The sequence below is a fragment of the Hippopotamus amphibius genome, chromosome 6 (genome assembly GCF_030028045.1).
Source record: "Hippopotamus amphibius kiboko isolate mHipAmp2 chromosome 6, mHipAmp2.hap2, whole genome shotgun sequence".
In the NCBI taxonomy this organism is placed as follows: Eukaryota; Metazoa; Chordata; class Mammalia; order Artiodactyla; family Hippopotamidae; genus Hippopotamus; species Hippopotamus amphibius.
Window position 1 is genome coordinate 79,311,785 of NC_080191.1, and position 22,624 is coordinate 79,334,408.

The 22,624-nt window shown below is 33.4% G+C and overlaps 1 protein-coding gene across 1 annotated transcript in view; it reads right to left on the bottom strand.

Annotated features, from left to right (window-relative positions):
- EPHA7 (EPH receptor A7) overlaps positions 1 to 22,624 on the bottom strand; it is a 166,314-nt gene that overhangs the window by 18,344 nt on the left and 125,346 nt on the right. The window contains 4 exon segments of the mRNA XM_057738446.1: positions 2,529 to 2,584; positions 3,217 to 3,325; positions 7,997 to 8,180; positions 11,074 to 11,198. Of these exon segments, the coding sequence (XP_057594429.1) occupies positions 2,529 to 2,584; positions 3,217 to 3,325; positions 7,997 to 8,180; positions 11,074 to 11,198 (474 nt within the window).

Consider the following 22,624-nt stretch of genomic DNA (forward strand, 5'->3'; position numbering starts at 1 on the left):
GTGCTCTAAAAGCCAGTTAAATGGTTGCTTTCATGTTTCTGTAAAAATTCAATCTGGTGTCTTAGCACCTAAGAAAATTGTCTGTATACTAAAGGAATAAAAGGACACCAACGTGTAAATAGCCAGTGACCACACTGTTGTACTTTATGTATTGTAAATACAGTAATAAAATCAAATAAAATGCCTGGTTCTCATCAAATGACAAGAAAAGACATCCTTGTAAAAAGGGTGATTCAAAAATATCAAGGATTTACCAACATTGGATACCATAAGCGTACTTTATTTTTTTCATTATTTGTTTAAAAAATGGATGTTTTAAAATAAGAAAAGTTTTGACATAATTTCTGAATATTTTGGTCTGTTGCTTATCCTGATTTAAGAGTGTGAGCTTTTTTGCGTTTTAATATCTCATTTACATTTCTCATGAATGTTAAATATCTTAAAACCACCATTGATATATTGTTTTAGAGATGAAAAGTGTTTATATATACATCAAACTTATCTTTTCTATGTTAGCAGGTAAAACATGCAGCTTTACTTTTTCTAATTAAAACTGGATGTCAAATGTAAAAAAAGGGAATGGCATCAAAATATTAAAACTGAGTGATGATAATTAAGCATAAGGTTATACAACATGTTTTAGGTAAGCCATGCTTTAATTTACCTTCAGCATTAACTTGCAAGCTAAAAACAAATAAACTAAGAGGCAGCATTTAAGCATTTGGGAATGTCTCAGATATCCACAATAAAGAAAAGAAAAGTGACATACTGATTAAGGTATTATTAAATGATTTTTGCCATCAAATTATTCACATATGGGTAGAATCAGGGATTCCAGGATTCACTGTCTTTTGTTACTCTTCTATGTACATTTTAAACTAGATACAAAAATTAAGGCATTCAAGTTTTGATGCTCTCCTTCCTGTCTGGGGAAGTGTTAAAAGTATTCTCTCAGGTCATGAAAGAGAAAAAAATTATAACTTCCAGTTTTTCTGTATATCCTCTAGCTATAAACGGCCTATGGTCCTCTCATCACTGGGACTTGTCACAAAATCACTGCTAGATGAGCAAGAGGAAGTACCAACATTGGCAGCATATCAAATAATCCCAGGGAGGAGGTGGCAGAATCACATGCATTCAGTCATAATCAGGGGCAGATTTAAGTTTTGTGAGGCTTGAACCTTCTACAATTCTAGATACCGTCTTAGGAAAACAAAAAAGATTCTATACACTAACTTGCTAGGGCTCCTCCAGGGCCTTGAAAGGAGTCTGTGAAAGTGAGGGGCCTTGAACCTTAAGCTTCATGATAAAGCCCCCTCTGGAAACACCTTTCACTATAATTTCTAGTTTCCCAGTACCCTTCCTGCCTTCAGTGGTTGGAATTTTACAGTTTCATCATCAATTTGGATATGTATTATGTAGAGCCACTTCTCTTTTGAAAATTAAAGTCAAGGGAACTGTTGATTCAACAATTAATAATACACTGAAGAAACTTAGGAATGACAATAATGGTGTTCATAATTCTGTGTTTTTTCAACCACACATTTCCCTGACTGATGCTAACACAGTCCTGTGACTTCAGAAGGGGTACATGACAGTATCTTCTTAGATACCGATATAAGAATTTGATACATAACATGAAAATAGATGTCACTCTTATGCCATTTATAGGAATTTTATCTACCTATGAGAAATTTTAATAAAGATTATGGTTACTAAGAAAATAATCCATTAAATTATCTTTTAACATTTTCAAGGATTAAAAATAGGAATAATGAGTTTGGATAAAAGCATCATCAACTATCAGAATTGAAATCATTTCCCTGGTAGGATTTTACTTTGACTGTGAAAAGTCAACATTCACATGCATGGCTCTGTTTTTCACTTGCCATCCACGTGCAACAAGATTAATGCAGTCAGGCATCTATTTTCTTTGGTTCCCTGAACTTTCTTCTGATATGACTTCTAAAATGAACTTTTAAGAATCAGGTAGCCCAAATTCACAGGAAAACATCAGAGGATTGAATCCTATTATTATACTATTTACGTCCCTTGAAATACCTCTCTGTGATGGACATTTTACAGTAGATGGAGAGAAAGAGGCTCCTTAGCTTAGTCTTTCATTATAGCATCACTCATTGGGTAGAAAAAAAGGGCCTATCTTTCTAATTTGAAATGAATTCTTGAGCTAGAACATGGGCGCATGCAACATTTAAATCAGTATTAGAATGATATGAAACATTTGGGCAAAGTTTGCAAAAGGAACAATTGTGACATAAAAGCTGCTGAATATCCTTGAAGTTATATTAAAATTTCTTATAAGAGATTACATTTCTGAATATATTTTTTAAAAAATTCACATCATATGATTTTCATCCTACGTATCTTGTTCAAATGCTTTAAAGCAACATTTTGAGCTCATGATATATTTCCAAGCCTGATGCGTTAGGACGTTATGCATGCCAGTAAACAACCAGGTTTCTGTATTAACTGGGATACATAATAATAAAGAAAAGCCAAACACTTACAATGAAAGTAAAGCTCTTCATCCCCTTCTTGGTCAGCTTTGCTATAGCCACAGTGCCTGGAAAAAAATCAAATTTTTGATGATCTCAATCAATAATCTCACTTTATATATTTAAAATTCAGTATAATATACCTTAATTATTTAAGAACATGCTAGTTAGAGCTATAATCAAAATACATAAATTTCCTGTCCATATTCTGAACTTCATATAGCAATTAACATGATTTTAAAAATGCAAAGAATATAAACTCTTTGTGTGACATTGTGGAAGGGACATATTGTGTAGACTTAGCTTTATCAACGAGTGAATATTTGCCTATATTTTCTCCTGAAAAACAACAACAACAGATTTTAAATGGTTTGCACAAACCATTAACTAAAAGAGTAAATCTTTCCCCAGGTGTCTTCTATATTTATTATGAAAATCTAACTCTGAAAATAACTAATAAAAAGTCACCCAACAGAAATTACAGTACTTATTCCTCTTAAACTAAAGGCAGTGATCAGGCTCACACTGTATTCTGACCTTGAGAGAATGAAAATTTATTGACCTTTAATGTTTCATATGAGACAAAGCATGTGTGCATTTACTCTTTAATATTCTAAACTAAACAATAAGTAATAGGCTGACATAATTCTGAAAAATCAATACATCCTATGTTAGAGATTAGAACAGATTTGTGTTCTACCTTCTTCCAATGATGAAACCAAAGACCATGAACACCAAAATGATGGTCCCAGCCACTGCAACCACAGCGATTATAATAACAGGATTCTGTTCGCTGGAGACTGCCGTAGCTGTAAACAGGAAAAAAAAAAAAAAAAGGCTCAATAAAACACTCAGTACCACGCAAGAACTTGAGAGGTTAAACAAAGTCTTATAAACAAGATATCTATGCTATTAAATTCGCCTTTAATTTTAAGTAAATGCATTCTATTGTAACGTAAAGTTAAATGTTTATTTTTACATTTTAAATAAGTGGTAAGGACAATACTTTCACCTATGTTATGTTCTTCAGCTAGAAAAGATCCCTACAAAATGCCTTATTGAATGGCTATCCCCTGCTTAGTTGCTGGAAACTTTGTTAGGAATTAAGAGATAAAGATCTTTCATCTACAATTGCTATTAAATCCTTATTTTTCCCTCAGTAAGGTATTTGATCCCTCTGTGTCTGTTTTCCTGGTGTGTAAAAAAGGAACCCAAATACATACTCTCAGCGTTTTTCAAAGCACCTTAATTGATTTCTCTCTCATATCGTCAATATAGAATAAAAATCATGATGCAATCATAGTAAATCATTATGAATTTATAATCCACCTTAATTCAGGAAAATGAACAGAATTACTTGTACTAATTTGACAAAGTATGCAATATACACATTTGAGAGTTTAAGAGCTAGGCTATTTATGAAAGAGGCAACTTTCTGCAAGTACTGTAAAAAATGTTTTAGCATTATCTAATTGTAGACACTTCCTATACAATGCTAAGTGATTCTTCTATGCTCATTAAGGCAAGCCCAGCTGAACCTTTCTGAGAGTCTCTTTGGGAGCAGTGTACGTTTACATGTCCTATAAAGCAGCCTCTGATTCTGATTCTTCAAGTCACATGGCCTGCTCACTTGCATTTTTCCAAATTAGTGAAGTTTTACTTATCTGGCAATTCACAACTGTCATATTTTCCCCAAAGTATTATAGTTTCAATATCAGTACAGAGTTCATAAAATAATCAAAAGAATGCAAAATAATGAAAATGTATATTCCACTAGATGATAGAGTTGCAAATTAATATCTTCTATAATGTCAAACTAACATAGTTTGCTTATTTCTGAAACAATCAACAACTGTAATCTTTAATTTAAGGTAGGATGGAAAATACTACTCCTTCTTGGTGGTGACAAGGGACTGGGTCCCCAGAGCTGTAAATCATTTGTAGGCAGAGTGTGTCTTGCCACAATAGGCAGCATAAATTTTTCTGATTGACTTCTCTCGAGTTGATCTACATCTCCCTCCTTTTGACAACTCATCTCTTAATTTTGTATACCTATGCTAACTATAGATAGCTCTTATGTTGAGAAACAGTAAAAATAGCTCTGGTGTACGGTTTCTGAAAAGAGATATTATATACACTCCAGAATTTAGCACCTGCTAAATTTGCTCCCTGAGGGAATGAAACAAGGGAAAAAGAAAAGGAAGAAAAAGAAAACAACTTCACAGCTTTAATTTCTGAATTACAGCCTATTATGATGAAACAGAGAAAAGATGACCAAGTATTTTTGTTGGTTTGGTTTGGTTTGGTTGTTTTTTGTTTTTATCTGCCTTTTAATATATATTAAGAGAGGAAAAAGAATGGAGTTGTTTTGTTCATTAGGAAGGAAAAAATTAAACATGTATGTGTAGAAATTGTTTCCATTCAATCTGTCCCATGGGTCTAATTCTTTGCTTGTCTTAGGCTCTGTTCTGCTCCTAGCTTCAGAAACAGAACTCCAATGAGAAAAATGAACTCAGGTGAATGATGAATTAGAATTTGTAAATATTTATTTACATGTTTTTAAATATATTCAGGGTTACACTTCAGTCTTAACACAGTCAGCATTTATTGTTCATATTTTCATCTATGTAATAGATAATGCATTTTAAAAGTAATTTATATGTGTCATAATCACTACACCATGGTTTAAAAATTGTAAGAACAGTAGTGTCGGCTCTGCACAGAAGGGAATTTTAGGATGTATGTGTAATGGAATGTTTGAGTTCTCTTTCCAAACAGTGCTCAAGTAACTTCTCTTTGGTGGCATCTTCCTCCTTGCTCTCCTTCCAAGCACAGAGAGTCACTGTTCCCTGACACTCTGATAACACTGGCCATGTACTCTACCAGTGCTCAGTTGTATGGCCAGAACTTGTGTACAAGTCTCTCTCTAATGTGTGCTAAATCAGTAGTTCTTAAAGGGTGTCTGGAAACCCCTAAGGGTTCCTCAGGAGCTTTCCAGGGAATCTGCAAGCTCAACACTATTTTCACTTAATAAGATGTTAGTTGCCTTTTTCACTCTCACACGCTCACAAGTGCACAGTTGAATTTTCCAGAACTTACATGACATGTGATAATGATATCACTCTGATAGCTAATGAAATGTGTGTTGCGTATACTTCTGTTTTAAACATTTCTCAGTTTTGATTTCTAAAGTGGTGAATATAATAAATATAACCCAAATAATCAAAATCTATTTGGGGATCTTCAGTATTTTTTAATAGCTTGTAAGGGTTCCTGAGACCAAAAAGCTTGAGAATGGCTGTATTACATAATAAAAGCTGACATTCAAGACTGTGGAATAGGCACTGTACTTGGCACTCTGTGTACATTAACTTATTTAATCCTCAGAATACTCGGAGATGTGGGTACTACTATCCTAGCACCTTGGGCACAGAGAAGTAGCCCATCCAATGTCCCATAACCAGACATGGCAGGGCTGAGATGTGAAACCAGGAATATGTCTATTAGCTCTAAGTGATACCGACAATCTGCTTTTCTGATGACTGTGAGGTATTCATTCCTGGCTTACTTATTGAGTGCCTTCTGTGCATAAAGCACTATATTAGGCATTGGCAGGACTAAACTAAGAAAAGGAGATGTGGGTCACCAAGTTCTTAATGCAAATTCAAGCGTTCATTCATGTTCTACTATTCATCTCAATTTCTTTGAGTGTTAGTTACTTCCCTTTTAGATAATGAAAATAATATCTTTGAACCTCAGCATTAATAAATAATTGTTTGGCTCTATATTCTTAATTTACAAAGTCAGGAAAATGCACAAACTCATTTTTGAAGGTTTTCAAATCTAAAGCTTTAACTGATAAAGAATGTTTGGGTAAATATAACTGATGTTTCTTTGAACTATTCGTTAGAATATGAAAAAACATCATTTGAATTGTTTTATTATATTAGAATTTACAAAGTAAAATATCAAGAGATCAGTCTAAGTGAAAAACTACTAGAACACATTTAACAGAAGACCACTCAAATGTTTAAATGTTGAAATATTAGTGTAAAATGCTGTAATGTTTTGGGGTCCACTAAAATTAGATATTCTCAGTTTTAATCTTACATGCTCCATTTTAAAAAGATGATAAAGAATAATGATATTAAGTTTATCACATCAACATATGAGAAATCTTTTTCAATTGATGACTTTTGTCTATAATTCTATATAAATGATTTATATTTCAAATTTATTTCAACATATGTTTTATTATTTGAGGCTCTGAGAGTTACTGCTCAATTTAAAAATATAAAAAAATCTTTTGAAAAAAGACTACTGTTGGCAAACTTAATAAGTGTTAGCTAATGCAAAAGAATTTACCAATTTGTTCTACCTTTTTAAAAAGATCTAGAAAGACATTCTCCTGAAGTCAAAATAACTCTTTGATCAAAATTATATTGATTTAATTTATTTTAAAAAACTTTCTATTAAAAATTCAGAAAAGAAAATCATATAATATTTTTTAGCTAATTTTTGTGTAGAATTCCACAGGAACACTAGATTGGCAAGGAGACAGGGAGGTAGCAGCTGGGTGAACCTTGTGTCTGAGCAACATCGAGAAAAATCAAAAACTTTCAAAATACAGAAACACAGCCTGAGGTGTCAACCTAGCTGAAGAACAACTAGCAGTGATACTCAGCTGTTCTAAATTTGCACTCTGACAGTAAACTGGGACGTGCATCCCAAGATACATCTGCGTGTTTGTGATACACTATAGACACATGTATTTTTGTTAGGTTCCTATGCTGCATTATAAAACCCAAACAAAATGATAAAGAGGATTTGAGCTACTGGTGACGTTCTGTTTTTAAGCTGAGTGGTGGATACAGAGATATTCAATTAATTATTCTTCTTAATATTTCATATATACTTTAAATATATTATTTAGTATGCTGGAAGTAGTTCAAAAAAATGAAAAGAAAAAGAGATAACGAAAATAAAAATAAGTACGAGGTCTAAGATCTTCTTCCTGAACGGCAAGTTTTGAAATCATTGCTAAAAGGCAAGTAGCTTGAATTAACCCTGATTATTATAAACCACCTTTCTCTGGCCCACCCTGGTGTACATCCTGGCTTCACTTGGGGGCTTCTGTGGAGGGGCAGCTTACTAGACTAAGATCATTTTGGGGTCTACCAAAACAGCCTGTGTCAATACACATGTGAACAAGTCCTGCTTCTGTTTCTGACTTCATCTTTTTCAAATAAACCTAGTTTGTATTAAAGAAACTAAGTCACAAGGATGTAACATCACAAAACAAAACAGCACATTTTAAATTATTACTCTGAATAACCTTTACAAAGTGTATATATATATATGCATATATATTCACCTTTAAATGTAAAAATCATCTTGAACTAAATCATCACTCCCAATATTGAAAAAAAAATATGCCAGCGTTACAGAGAGTAAGAATCCAAATCAAAGGTGGTAATTACCTTCAAACATTTTACCTGTAGCTTCCTCTAGTGTAGCAACGTCAAGTCTGGGACTGTAATTTCCATAACCAGCAGCAGTAAAAGCCCGAATCTGGAAAACATACACCGTTCCTGGCTTCAGGTTATTAATGGAGGCTGAAGTGGACTTGGTTTTTAATGTCGAGTAGGTCCGTTCTCTTTGATCCTAGAAACAATATATACAGGGAATATTTAATTATGATTGCAGCCAGGCAATTTGACAGCCAATTCTTGCAATTTATTTCAATTTGCTGCATTGTTTTTATAAAGGCTACATTGTACCCTGTGGAATACTGGAACACTGAGTTGTTTCTCAGATAATATAAAATGTAAATGTGAGCACATGCCTTTGTTCTATAAATTTCAAAGAGAAATAATGTTGTTAAAACATTTATGATGTTTTGAGCCTTTATTTTGTTGATAGAGGGCACAGTGGCGAGAACTATTTAGCCATAAATATAATCAAATGTCCTTTTGACTAAAACATAAGTACACTTGTAAAGTCTACAGCTTAGAAGTGGTCTTCACTTCATAATGTAGTTCTTTTAATATTGTTCCTGAATGTTATTCAGCAAGCAAAAAGCCATATGCTAAAAATGAAGAAAGCTATTAAAGCAAGAAATTTAGCTAACACCACCAGCACAGTGACATATCAATTGTTTTCAAGAAAAACTACACTTCTAACAGAATAAAGCCCCTTTTACAAAACAGCATTTAATGGAATATTTAAAGTTAAAACTATCAATATAAAAGTTAATGTCTTAAATACAAAACAAAGTATTATAAAAATTTATGACTTGGCAATATTTTAAACATCTTAGTTCAATTTCTCCATGTTTCAAATATGAAAACTGAGGCTTGCTGAGTTTAAAAATATGCTTATCATATTTGGTATGATAAGCTTAAGAATGAAATAATATAAAAATTCAAGAATATAACACTCCATCAAAACAATATTTAAATGAATAAAAATTTAAAGCTTAGTTGATATGATTCTAATGTGCTTTTTATGAAAAAAGTTATAAAAACTACTCGTCAATATATACTATTCCAGACAGGTTCTTACTTGTTCAATAATAAATACCTGCACTCAACTGTGTCTGGTAATAAAACTATTCAGTGAAACCTGAAAAATGTGGGTCTGGTTATTTGATTTACCTTCACAATGATATTTGCAAAAGTATAAATAAATGCTTACTGAAACTGGATTTAGTGAAGCTTATTTGTTATTGTCTTCATTATAATCATTTATAAAAATGAGAGTTGATATTATAAATATATATTTATCTAAAATAAAGCAAGAGAGTAGCACAGACATAAATATAGTACCAACTGTTAAATAGATAGCCAGTGGGAAGTTGTTGTATAACAAAGGGAGTCCAACTCAAGGATGGAAGATGCCTTAGAGGACTGGGACGGGGAGGGTGGGGGGGACTTGGAGGAGGGTGGGGGGGGGAGTTGAGGGAGGGAGGGAATATGGGGATATGTGTATAAAAACAGATGATTGAACTTGGTGTACCCCCAAAAAAATAATAAATAAATTAAAAAAAAAAGAACTAGGCATAACTGCTATTAGATCACAGGCTTACATACATTATAAAGCAATAGTATTATTTGTAATACTATTTTGTAATCTGTAAATACAGTGAATGTAGATATTCTGTTTCTGTCATGCAAAACAGAAAAATAACTATTTGAAGAAATTTATTCCAGAGTAAGGATTTGCAAAATATTGTGTTGTACTGTAAGAAACTTTACTCTTACTTACCACCTAACTTATATTTTTAAAATACATTTCATTGCTTTTAAAATCTGATGAAATTTCAGAAGGAACTTACAACTGTCAGAGCTCACTGGAAAACAGACATAACAAAACCAACACTAAAAACAAGGATCCCTTTAGAAATACACTTGAATAGACAAGAAATGTATTATCTAGTACAAAAAAAATGAGGCATTTAAAATATAAACTTTGGCCATGGAAGTTATGCATTCATAAAGGAAATAGTAAGTAAAAATATTGTAAACGTAATCTGAACATTGAAAGTAATCTTAAACTGTTTTTCCATCAAAGTGAGAAAAATGTATCTATTGCCAAGGCACTATGTGTATTTAAATGATTCAGTCAAGTCAATTCAGTCCCCAAATATTTCCAAAGCTTTATGTTTCTATTTTGAAATTCTGTCTAAATGGTTAAAATGGTTACGTATATTAGAGCACTTCAGCTAGTTAAGCCAATAATAGTAACACATTATTATTATTACTATGTTTCAAACCTTGAATCAGGTGTTTCTGCGAGGTAGAGCCTAGATAATAATTTGTCAACAAGGGTGTCTGTCTGTCTGTCTTTCTCTAGATGGGTCAGAAATAAATGCACCCATACACTGAGATATATCACTATTTACCAAAATTTAGTCATTACAGGGGATTAAAAGGGGCAGGACTTGAGTTTTAGCCATGCTATTTTTTCATGGAGAGAGGGGTGTAAAGAAGTGGTAGACATAATTAGTATAACATATATGAAATAAATTTCAGGAGGAATTTAAAGGCATGACATATCATCACATAATTCTGAAATCTGGAGAATACTACACATTTATTACAGAAAATATTCTTATTTTTTTCAAATTACTAAATTATCTGGGGGCACCATCATTACCACTGAAACCACATACATAAAATAAATCATCAAGGGCTCAAACAGACACCCTAAAAGAAACATATTCAAAAACACATTGGGAAAAAGAAAACCACATTGGGCTCTGTGGTTTCTGTGGTACTAAACATCCTACATCTAATTATTAGGACAGGAAAACGTGAATACCTAAACAGACAACTAGTGAATATTTTCATTTGTGTAATACAGAAACTATCATTAAAATAATGAACCAGAGATTCAGGGAGAGGGTTATTAAAAACGGCTAAAATTAACTATCCATTCTGAAGTAGCTCCAAATAGTTGGTATAATGACCAGCTTTCGTCGACAATGCAGTAAGATTACACGAGACACACCGAACATCGGACGTGGTTGTACATTTCAGCTGTTCTTAGCACTTACTTTCTCGTAATACTTGATTTCATATTCGGTGATGACTCCATTGGGATGCTCCGGTTCCTGCCAGGAAAGCTCCACACTCCGCTGCAGCACTCTTTCCTTCATTACTCCGCTCACTTGCGAGGGAGCTGTTTGGACAAGATGTGTCAGTAAACAATGAGAAAATTCACTGGATGCTTCAAATCAAATGTCACAACTGATCAGTCCCATGCTGTGCCAGTTTCATGAAGGTAAAAGAAAGCACCTTTTCATAGCTCACAATTCAGAAGCTAATGAATATTCAAACAGGACCTTATTACTGTTCATAAACCTTAATAGAAATTTAAATTAAAGTGCAAACAGCAGAAGATAGCATTGTTCAAGTTAGTGAAAAATGGAAATGATGGGGCTGAGAATGACAATTAAGCAAATGAATGCTAATTAAGGCTACAAAATATGATTTCAGATTAATCTCCGGTGATAAACTAAGTCCAAATATTTATTTCACATGCCATGGCAATACACTTTTTCAAAGAAAAAAATAATTTAATAGTGTGCCAGGTAAAGTATATGAGATGGCTACTTTCATCTTCAATGAAAGGAATCACACTTTTTTAAAAAAATGTTTTTGTGTTTCACGTGTGCGTGTCAGTGCATGTGTGCGCGTGCAGGCGTGTTCCCGAAGAATCCTAATGAACCTTGAAAAAAAACTGTATACTTCATTAGGTTAAGGTGCAAGAAATGCTAAGGCTTCTGTTACTTAAATATGTGTGTGAACACACAGACATACACACAGACTCTTGCACATGTAATTTATACCTACGTAACCTAGGCTTCAAGCTTTGCTAGAAGCAGTTCCAGCTACAATTTTACTTTCTCTTTCTATACAGACAGTAATATGCTTAGAGTTCTTTCATCCTAATTAGTGCCATATACTCTTTTTGGTCGCTAAGACTGTGGAATGTAGCAAACTAATCTGCTCTGTCTAATTTGCTCAGTGATGATTAACTAGTTGTCTTCTCTGTCTAAATGAATAGCTGCACTGGCTTGGCTGGATTTCAGTGGGGTCATTATGTTTCATGTATCATACTCTATCTCATTCTGTAAAATATTTTCAGGCTGTTAATTTAATTTTCAGATGTCCAAAACTGTTCATAATCCTGCTGACAGAAAAGCAATTATGTGAGGCTAAAGCTGTTTAAGCAAGCTTCTGATGTTTATCCCTTTGGCTTTATTTTGTTTCTTCTACTTCTTAATATTTTCTTATATCCACATCTAGATAAAACATTTGTCACTGCTTTCTGGCTTGGTGATTTTGAGGCAAGGACCTGGAAGATGCATGACTCCCATTTCCTCTCAGATTACTAACAAAAGCATAACTAGGGCAGATTAAGTGGAACAACTTTCCCTTTAGGGGCAGCAGCTGAAGCACTTAACAGACTGTGTTTACAGACTAATGCGTTTCTGATATGTTTCCAATGAAGCCTATTTCTAATCAGAAATCTTATTTTTGCCACAACTTTTAAAACCTGGCTATGTGCAGTGAAGAAGAACTTGTTTCTAAAGCGATTTATCTCACCACCCACAACATTTTTAGCATCTCGGCCGACGGTGTGGTTCGAAAAGCTGCATCCCCAAGCCATAGCCTTGGGAAATGCATTCCCCAGCTAATGGTGAGATGAGATTCTACTTAGCCAGTAATCTCTAATAGTCTAATTTACTTAAAGCCATTCATAAAATCTATATTTTAATTTTAATTAGTAAAAAACAGAATGCAGCACAGGGGAGAATACCGCAATAGTCAACACATAAATTAATTAGTAAGGCTGCTGGGTCTCCCTCCGATCAGGGTTCATGGGATGATGTGTGCCATTTGGAAATAGGTTAAATGGAAATAGGTGAGAGCGCTAGTAGGCGCCAATCTCTAGGTCTCCTTTAAATAACATAACTCAATGTGATTTTCAGTGTAAGTCAAACTATAAAACACTTTGCCTAGTTTTTATCCTTAAATAGTATGAAGAGAGAGACGAGACACTGAATCCTCCAAAATACGGCAGAGACCTGGGGTATAAATGTACCTCATTTAGTTTCTGATACATTGCAGCAAGATTAAGTATAGAATGAGACATGCCCTCTGCAAGTTACACATTACCATTAAACTCATTATTTCATCCTGGAAAAGAACTTTTACCAATAAAATGATGGTTACTGGGGATGGGGGGGCGGGGGAAAGATGCCAAAAAACACATTTGAAATGTATAGTATTTTGAAGCCCATAACACAGCACTAGCAGTGCAGTACTCTGCGATGTATTTTCCCTCTTTTGTACAAGGAGCTGTATCCGTCAGTGACTATACTCCTGATTTCCTGGGTATTTCTTATTTCCAAAATTTATCCCTTGCTGATACTGTATAAAGTCACACATTTAAGAGAGTCAGAGACAGAAGTACTAGCACGTGGCCCTCGAGAATAGATAAACTGCATGATAGAAATGAAACTTTCCCTATCTTATGTCCTTCAAATACAACATTTTGGTACCTAAAAACTGATGATATTTTCCCTTGAGTTTCAATATCTCAGGCATAGAGAATATAATATATCATAAGATATACAGTTTATCAATAAAAATATCTCTAAGCTAATTAGATTTTAACTGTCATTATTTTTAGGTAAAGTTATACATAAAAGTAAAATTGAAGAAAGAAACAAAACACATTGATTTCTACGGTTAATACATTTGATCTGCTAAATTACACTGTAACAATTTCACTAAGAATGTGCTGTTATACCAAAATATTCAATGAACTACAATCTGAAGTTCATTTTGAAAAGATGTATACAACTAACCAAATCATATACATAAGAACCTACAATAAGGTATTATGACATTTATAATTTTCATAATTATCAAAGTGAAATAAAATCTTTTGTAATTGGAATTAATGTGAAGCTACTAAATAGTAACCAACAATAATAAATTCCCTGCATTGGAAAATGTAGGAAAACAAATACAGAGAGGCAAGCTTTTAAACATGAATTCATAGTAAGATTTCTAAAAAATGATTAAAAGATTTCTCACCTAAGTTTCTAGAAATATTCAAATATAAAAATTTCAACTGAAGAAAGAGATGGAACGTTTTGCCCTTAAATATCTGGTGTCTATAGAAATGACAGTGAAAGACAATCTTAGGAAATACAGAAATGGTTTCTGTGGTTTAAAGTGTAAATCTCAACAGTATAAACACAAAGTTGATAAAGTTGATGCAACAGAAAAGCAAAAGTCAAATGACAGGCTAAAAGGTAAATTTGTGGGTTGGGATGGTTTAGTATGAGGCTTTGAATTGAAAAATAATTAGGAAGAATGGTGGGTTTGTGTACAGACCTGAACCAATCAACATTTTAGAGATTTTTGAGCTTCAAGGACTCATGCATGATCTTTGATCTTAATCAATTTTTAGTTAAAATCCAAGTACAAAAATATATTTAAATTACAAGGTGAAATATACTCATAAGGGCTCCATTCCCCGTCACCCCACCCCATGCCCCCCCAAAATGTTAAGCTTACCTATATGTATGGAAACATTTCCTAGCACAAAGTGAGGAGAAAGACAATTTTAAAACATAATATAATAAGTGAATGGCCCTCCAAATGCCATACTCTAATCTCTGGAATGTGTGAATCTGCAACATTACAAGGCAAAAGGGACACTGCAGATATAATTAAGGTTATAGACCTTACAATAAAGATATTACCTCGGACTTTTTCCAGTGGGCCCACTCTAATCACATCAGCCCTTATGAGCAGAGAGATTTCTCCAGCCAGGGTTAGACAGATGTTGCGAAAGGTGAAACCAGAGAGATCTGAAGCATGAGAAGGAATCAACCCACCATTGCTGGAGGGGCCACATGGGAAACATAAGATATGCGGGCACTCTTTAGGATCAAAGACATGCCCTAGGTGATAGAGGCAGAGAAATGAAGACCTCAGTGCTACAAGCACAAAGGTCTGGAATTCTGACAGCATCAATGAGATTGGAAGCGGATCTTCCCCAGAGTCTCCAGATCAGAGTCCAGCCCATCTGACAAGCTGACTTCAGCCCAGGAGGCTGGCAACCTAGGCTCCAGCTGAGCCCCGCTGTGCCCAGACTTCCGACCCACAGAACTGGGAGATAAGAAATGACTGTTGTTTTGAAGTTTTGGGGGTAACTATTTACAGTAGCAATAGAAAATACACACAGTAAAGGAAAAACAGACATTGGAATTTTAACAAAGTCTGTGGAAAAGGTTAGTGATAGGATAGTTTAATAACGTGATATGTAGAAAGCTATGTTGAAATAACATGGAGTTAAGGAATTTTGATCTTGATTAGGACTCAAAACACAACGCCTTATAGAAAAGAAATCTCCATCATACATTTGGAAGAATTTTTTGGTTTTTTTTGGTGTGGTAGAACTTCCATGAGGCTCATGAATTTGATTTTGGATTTTAAAAGTAATTTACTTATATTAGTCATTATTTTCACTACACTTAAATTCTCACTAAGTTTCAACAAAGAACGGTGAGTGGAAAATAACATTTGTATTTCTAAACAATACAATCGGGTAAGATAAGTCAACAAGTATGAAGTGACCTTTTACCACACATCTCAAGCTGTTACATCTATTGACACTTGTTAGATTTCCATTAGGTAAATACAAAAACTAAGAATGGAGAAATCTTTAGAACACAGTCAAATGCAAATCGGACGACAGAGTAATAGACTTTTATTGATCTCTTTTGCTGCTTTATAGTATAGGGTTCATTTTTAGCAATCCTTTGAAATAACAAACGTGTGTATTATTAGGAGTTTAGCATTTATAATGCACAACTTGTAGTTTTCTACTCTTCCCCACAGGTGTTTCATTTTTGCATACAGGACAAACATATAAAAACACATGTAAATTTACTTCAATAACAAAAGAGTAGACCAAGCGGATACGTGATCCAGTGGAGTATCATGTAACACATCAATTCAATTTTTAGAGTATGTAGGAATATGTAAAAAATTCTAACATAAGCTCACTAAACTTCAATTTCCTGGCTGTGAAAAAAGGGTCAGTAATAATATTATGAGCAATAAATATAAACTTTCATCTAAAAAATAAAGCACAGAGATTAAGGGCAATTGAGTCTGCAGCAATTATGAATAATTCATTTGCAATCGGCACCTGTCAAATTGTTTTTGGTTGGAGAGAAGCATGATTTGTGGCTAAAACAAATATAAATCTTATTCTATAATAAGCAGTTGAAGAAAATCAGTGGGCAATGAATTGACCTTCTTCAAGATTAAATTATGCTATTTGCATTGCTATTTCACATACCAATAACATGACGGTGTTTTATTCAAAAATGTAAAATACACAATATAATATGTAAGATATATCACAGAATGGATTTCTAAATATATTTGAGAACAATTACTGAAAAGACAACTTGAATAAGAGCTAAAAAATAAGATCTGAAAGTTCTGTAAAAAAAATGAATGATGTTGAAATGACAAAGCAGGAAAAAGAAAGCATCCTGATTGGGGTGCCAGTTAAGTAAAGTCAATATTGTTTCGGAAGGGTGATAAAAACACCTCACAGAACAACAAAAGCCACTCCTCTGCTACTTGATCGACTAAGAATAGCATTGTTCTTTAAAGCAACAGTCAAAGCATCTTTGCAAAAATGATATGCTAATACATCTTTCTGAAAATAAAGTTTTCTCTGTCATCATTAGATGATTAGTAACCACTTGTTTGGATCTTTAATTAACATAGGAGTTAGAACTTCTTGGAAAACTCTCTGTGTAAAATGCTTTAAAGGGCAAAGAGCTGAGGATTATGGAGAAAGGTACTGTGGCCATTGGTTCTACACACATATCTGGACTCCTGTTCATCTCTGCTTAAGTACTGACTAAAATGTTAATTGATGAGGAGGTTAATTTGTAACTCTGGGTGCATTTGTATTTTCATAGAACTACAATGTAATTGTAACTATCATGTAAATAAAATAAAATACTGTAAACAGTACGTATAAATCATGCAGCTTCCCACAACTGCCTGGTGTACTATTCACACCAGTCCTACCCACAAAGGAATAACTACATGATAACCTAATATGACAATCCAGCAGGGTTAAGGAGCCCTTGGTATTGAGTCACACTTGTCACCTATTTTTCAATCAACAGTTAATACCCTTTACTAGTTCAGTTCTATTCAACAAATGTTTGGCATTTATTTTATGCAGTGCATGGTGGCATTTCTATAGAAACGTAACAGTTTGCAACATATATCACGGTTGCTATTACAACCGTGCAGGTAGGTACTACTGTTCTATTTTACTGGTAGAAAAGCTGAGGGTTGCAGAAATTAAGTAGCATCCACTCAGAAAGGGGCAGATTTTGGATTCAATCAAGTTTTTAAATTCTAATCCCATCTTCTTTCAACTACACTGCAGTAATTCTAGGTGCTGGCACGTCTTGAGAGCAGACACTAGAAGCAGGAAAGCTGGGCAGTTATTCATGCATTTAACATGAGAGGTCCATGATGGGCCATAACCGTGAAAAGACCCTCAGGGATCTGCTCAATAGTTAGTAGTCCTAGAACCTGCAGAAACCAGAAGAGGTCAACCTGAGCAGAGATTTTTAAAATTACCTTTTTAAATAATGGCAATTGCATGTATATGCAACAAAATTCAAAAGGTACAAAAGAGAATATAATGAAAAGTGAGACTTCCTCCAGACCTGGTTCCCATGTCACAAAGTTACCCTTCCCTGAAGCAACTATTTTTAGTAGTTTCTTTGGTATCCTCACAGAAATAGTCTAGATATATATGACTGTATGCATTTTTTTAAAACAGGGATGATATTATTTTAATAGTTCAACACCTTGATGGTTTTCATTTGTACTGTATTTTATAACTTGTATCATTTAACACATACAGATCTGCATCGCTCTTTAATCAGCTGTGTTTACTCTGGCCTATGGATATACTATTCATATCTTTGACCAGACAGTTACAAATAAACATGGTCCTCTTCCATCTCTTTCTCTTATAAATTATGCTCTGATAAAACTTCTCGCAAACTGGTATTTAATATGAATCACCTAAGAAGAATAAAATATTTCAGAGTGGTTTAGTGCCTGCAGGTAAAAACAGGTGGGTGAGGCTATATGGACTAAATAGGTAAAATATGGCCATTGTTAAAACTCATTTGGAATGATTGCTTTATTAAACAAAATGAGGACTAAGTAAAGTTACTATTACCTAAAATATTTTAGACAGTGACACTCAAAGTGCAGACTGGCTACTCCAAGTGCAGCTGCAAGTCTTCAGCCCATGAGGAGGTGAGCAACTCGTGTCAGAGGTACACCTATGTCAGCAAGCACTTTTTTGTTCTTGCTCAGCGGACATTTTTTTCTTAGCAAACTTTCTTAAAGAAAAGCACTTTTTCTTTACAGGCTCTTTGATGATGTTCTTTCTGGTGCAAACTACTTATCTTGTCATATACTAGCATTTTGAGTAGCAACGACTTTTAAAAGTATTTTAGCATCAGTCTGAAGTACCCTTCATTGTTCACTAAAATGCCCAGAAGGTAAGATCACTATAACAATATTTTTATTGATTTCTGATGAGAGTTTCACTTATTTTTAAATTCACCATATAATTTTTTGTGACTGATTATAGTATAAACAAAGTATTGTATGGACTACAAAGATGAGGCCACAGTTCCCACCTTCAAGGAGATTGTAATATAAAAAACAAGTTAAACATGAATATGCAAAACTTGAGTTCACAACTTAATATCAGGGCATAGGCGAGATATGAACCAAGGCTAGCAAATTCTTGGGAGGCAGTAAAGAGCAAAACACAAAAACTTTTGTTGTTGCAAAAAAAAATCATTTGTAATTCAGTGTTTGGTATAACTATATAAACTAATTATCAGGAATGTTGATGTTGTGTCTACAATCTGCATGAGGTAACTTTCTATCACCTAAAGAATAACAGAGCCAGGTTCAGGACTGGACCCATGATTTTCTCTGTCGTGGCCTCCGCAAATAAGTTACAACTCATTGAATCATTCATCCTCTGCTTCGGCTAATACAGAATTTTTTCTTTCCTAAAATCCCATTTTCCTCGCTGACAGTACTACACAATGTAACATTTAATTATTTCATAGTCGTTTACCTCCTTAGCTATTCTGATGCTCCTTGAAGGCAGGAGGACACTTGGAGAAGCCGTAGAGCCAAGGAGTGAAGAGCATGGGCTCATGAGCTAGTCTGTTGGGTGTGCACCTGTGTTTCAGTGTCTATCTGCAAATTCTGCAGTCTTGAACAAGGAACCAAACTTCTTGAGCATCAGTTTTCTCAGCTTTAAAATAGCTATAATCAGAGTGCATGCTTCATAAGCACAGTTGTTCCGTAAGTCAGTAATACAAATACATATTAAATACTTAAAACCATTCCTGAGACATGGTAAGAAATATATACATATATGTATATTTTTATTATCCTTATACTTATTTTGTCTGTATTAGACTTATTGATGCCTGGGACCCATTCCAGAATACTCTGACCCTGAGATCAGATTCAGGCACCATTATTTTTCAAACGGTCCTCAGATAAAACTGATGTATAGCTAAGTTTGAGAACAATTCCTCTGAAGCTTTGGCAGGAAAATAAATTGTTGTTTCAATGTGGAATTCCAGGACTGTCTATAATAAATGCTGGCAAATGTTAGGTTTTTAAATATTGACAGGTTTTATTTAATTTTAATAATTTAGAAATGACCAATTTCCATAATTTATGCTATTTTATATATACCTGCTAAACAGACATTAAGGTTAAGTCATTCAGAAGGAACATATCATTGTAAAAAAAGAAAATAACTACCAAAATGGGAAGAGGACCAACAACACACATTCTTTTTAAAATATTATATATTAAGTTCAGAGAAAAATACAGATGAAGCAATCTTTTCTATTTTGGGTGGTGGGTAAACTAACATTTTGATTGCTTTAGGAAAAAACCCACAACAGATGAACCTGTTTGCAAGGCAGAAATAGAGACAGAAGTAGAGAACAAATATATGGACACCAAGAAGGGGAAGTGAAGGGTAGGTTGAATTGGGAGATTGGGATTGACATATACACTAATTAATACATATAAAATAGATAAAGAGAACCTACTGTATAGCACAGGGAACTCCACTTCGATGTACAGTAGAAACTAACACATTGTAAAACAACTATACCCCAATAAAAAAAAATTCAATGTAGAAATAACAATTCTTGAGTTAGATGAAACAGGAAAACAAAAGTGGAAAAATAAAAGATTTAACTACAAAAAAACCCCACGTACTTTCACATGCGATCTATCAAGTAATCTGACTCCATCTCTAATTCCCATGAATCTAGAGCTAAAGGCCACCTTAATTATAAGGTCAACTATGTGACTATAGTCTTACTTTAATGATGAACTATTTATAGAAATGATTTATAAGGAAGTATGGGATAGCTATCGCCCACAATCAGACCTTTTCAATAATGAAAATAAACCCTTAAACAGAATAAGATATACCTGTGTGTGTATACACATTTGTTAATGACCAAAACCTCCTTTACATGTCATCAGACTAACCTTTTCAGTTGTGTACATTTTCATTGACCTTGGAACATGTTTTCTTATAAACCGTTTTACAATGTTGTGTAATTTTTTATACTAATCACAAAAATATTGTAATGACAGTGAACAGTTTTTGATCTGTTAATTTATTCCAAATCCTTGTGTTATAGCTATCTTTAATTATAATTTTCATAGATGTCTATTTACATTCTTTACAACATGAATATTCTTTCTATTAATTTATATTAAACACAGACTGCCTAAATTATTTTTTATTCAATATACTGTAACTATATTTCCTTATAATATGACATGAATGTAGTCCCTCATTTACATAAATAATTTTAATTTATATACTATTATAGGTATCACGAAAACATATTCTTAAATTATGAAATATATACTATTACTATTTACATATATAATTATGTGGCTAAGTAAGCTCATTAGTTCCTTTTCCTAAATAGCTACACAATGTTTAAAATATTGTTCTGTATATGATAATAACATTCTGGAATTCCATAGATTCAGTTTACTTTTCAGAAGCAATATAGTGTTTATTTAAATAACATGTAGGTTTTATTAAGAGGAACATTGTCAATAGAAAGAATATTAAAGAAAGAGGAGACGAGATTTGTCTTGAAGCAGGACATTAATAATACATATTCAGAATAAATCATATTTTCCCATTAAAATAAAACCTACATTACTGATTGCCTACTGTGTGCTAACTATGTGACTACAGTGCATTTTTAACCCACAAATCCTTTTCCGGTATACCACCATTTCTCATCATCAGAAAATGAGTATAATGTATTACACCAAAATTTTTAAAAAATGAATGAAACCATAACAATGTACTGCATAAAGTGATATGGTTTCATAAAATGTTTGTTTCACATGTGTTTGTGTATAAATATACCAAAGTACAGGTATACAACGTTCATCTATGAATTACTTTGAATAAATACATTAAAACATTTTTGAAAGCCACCTTATTACATGATATATAATTGAGGGTATATCTATTTACAAAGAGATACAAATGTGTTTAAAGTGATATAATACAAAACATAATACAGCACAAGTAAGTGTGACAGTTCACTGTTAATCCATTCTTTTACTCTATCCCAAGTTGCTGATAATGGCTGAGACAATAGCCAATTTCATTATATTCTGGCTGCTATCAATCTCATGCTATCCCACTTTACAGTTTCTTTTTATTTTTCCTGCTTGTGTCTTCTACTCTGGTATGAATTATTTTTGACCGTATTTTTTTCTAGGCCTAAAACTCATATGTATCGAAATCAATCTTTTTTTTAAAAATATTACCTTTTTTTTGCAGCTATTGTTCCTCATTAGTGGTTTTGTTTATCTTATTGTTTTCACATTTTTTTCCAGAAATCGCCACTCTAGTGCTCCTCACAACTAATTTGATTTTAATTTTCCATTCTAAGTTTGATTATTTTAGAAGGAAAAGAAGAAAGGAGGAAGAAGATTACAAGGAGGAAGAGGAAGAGAAGGAGGAGGTGGAGGAGCAGAAGAAGAAGGAAACCTAAAGTATCTCAAAACTCACAAATTATCTCACTTAAAATGTGCAATTAAAAAATGTTATCATCCCAGCTGCTTCAGGTACTCTGAATATATTTCATCTCCGAAGTGCATAAACTTAAAGAGATTCACATTGCTTAATAATAAGTTCTCAACACCAGTCAAGATTTATTACTTTATTTCAAGAACCTACTACAAACTAAGCACTTAGTTTGAGTTTGCAAAATACATTTCAACTAGCATTGCAGCTTGTATTTTGAAGCTGTTTGCTACTGCCTAGGAAGTTAGGCATAAATGAAAACTGCATTTGTTTCCTAAATCTGTATAATGCCAATGGTGCAATGTGGCATTAATTTACTAAATAATATTTTACTACCA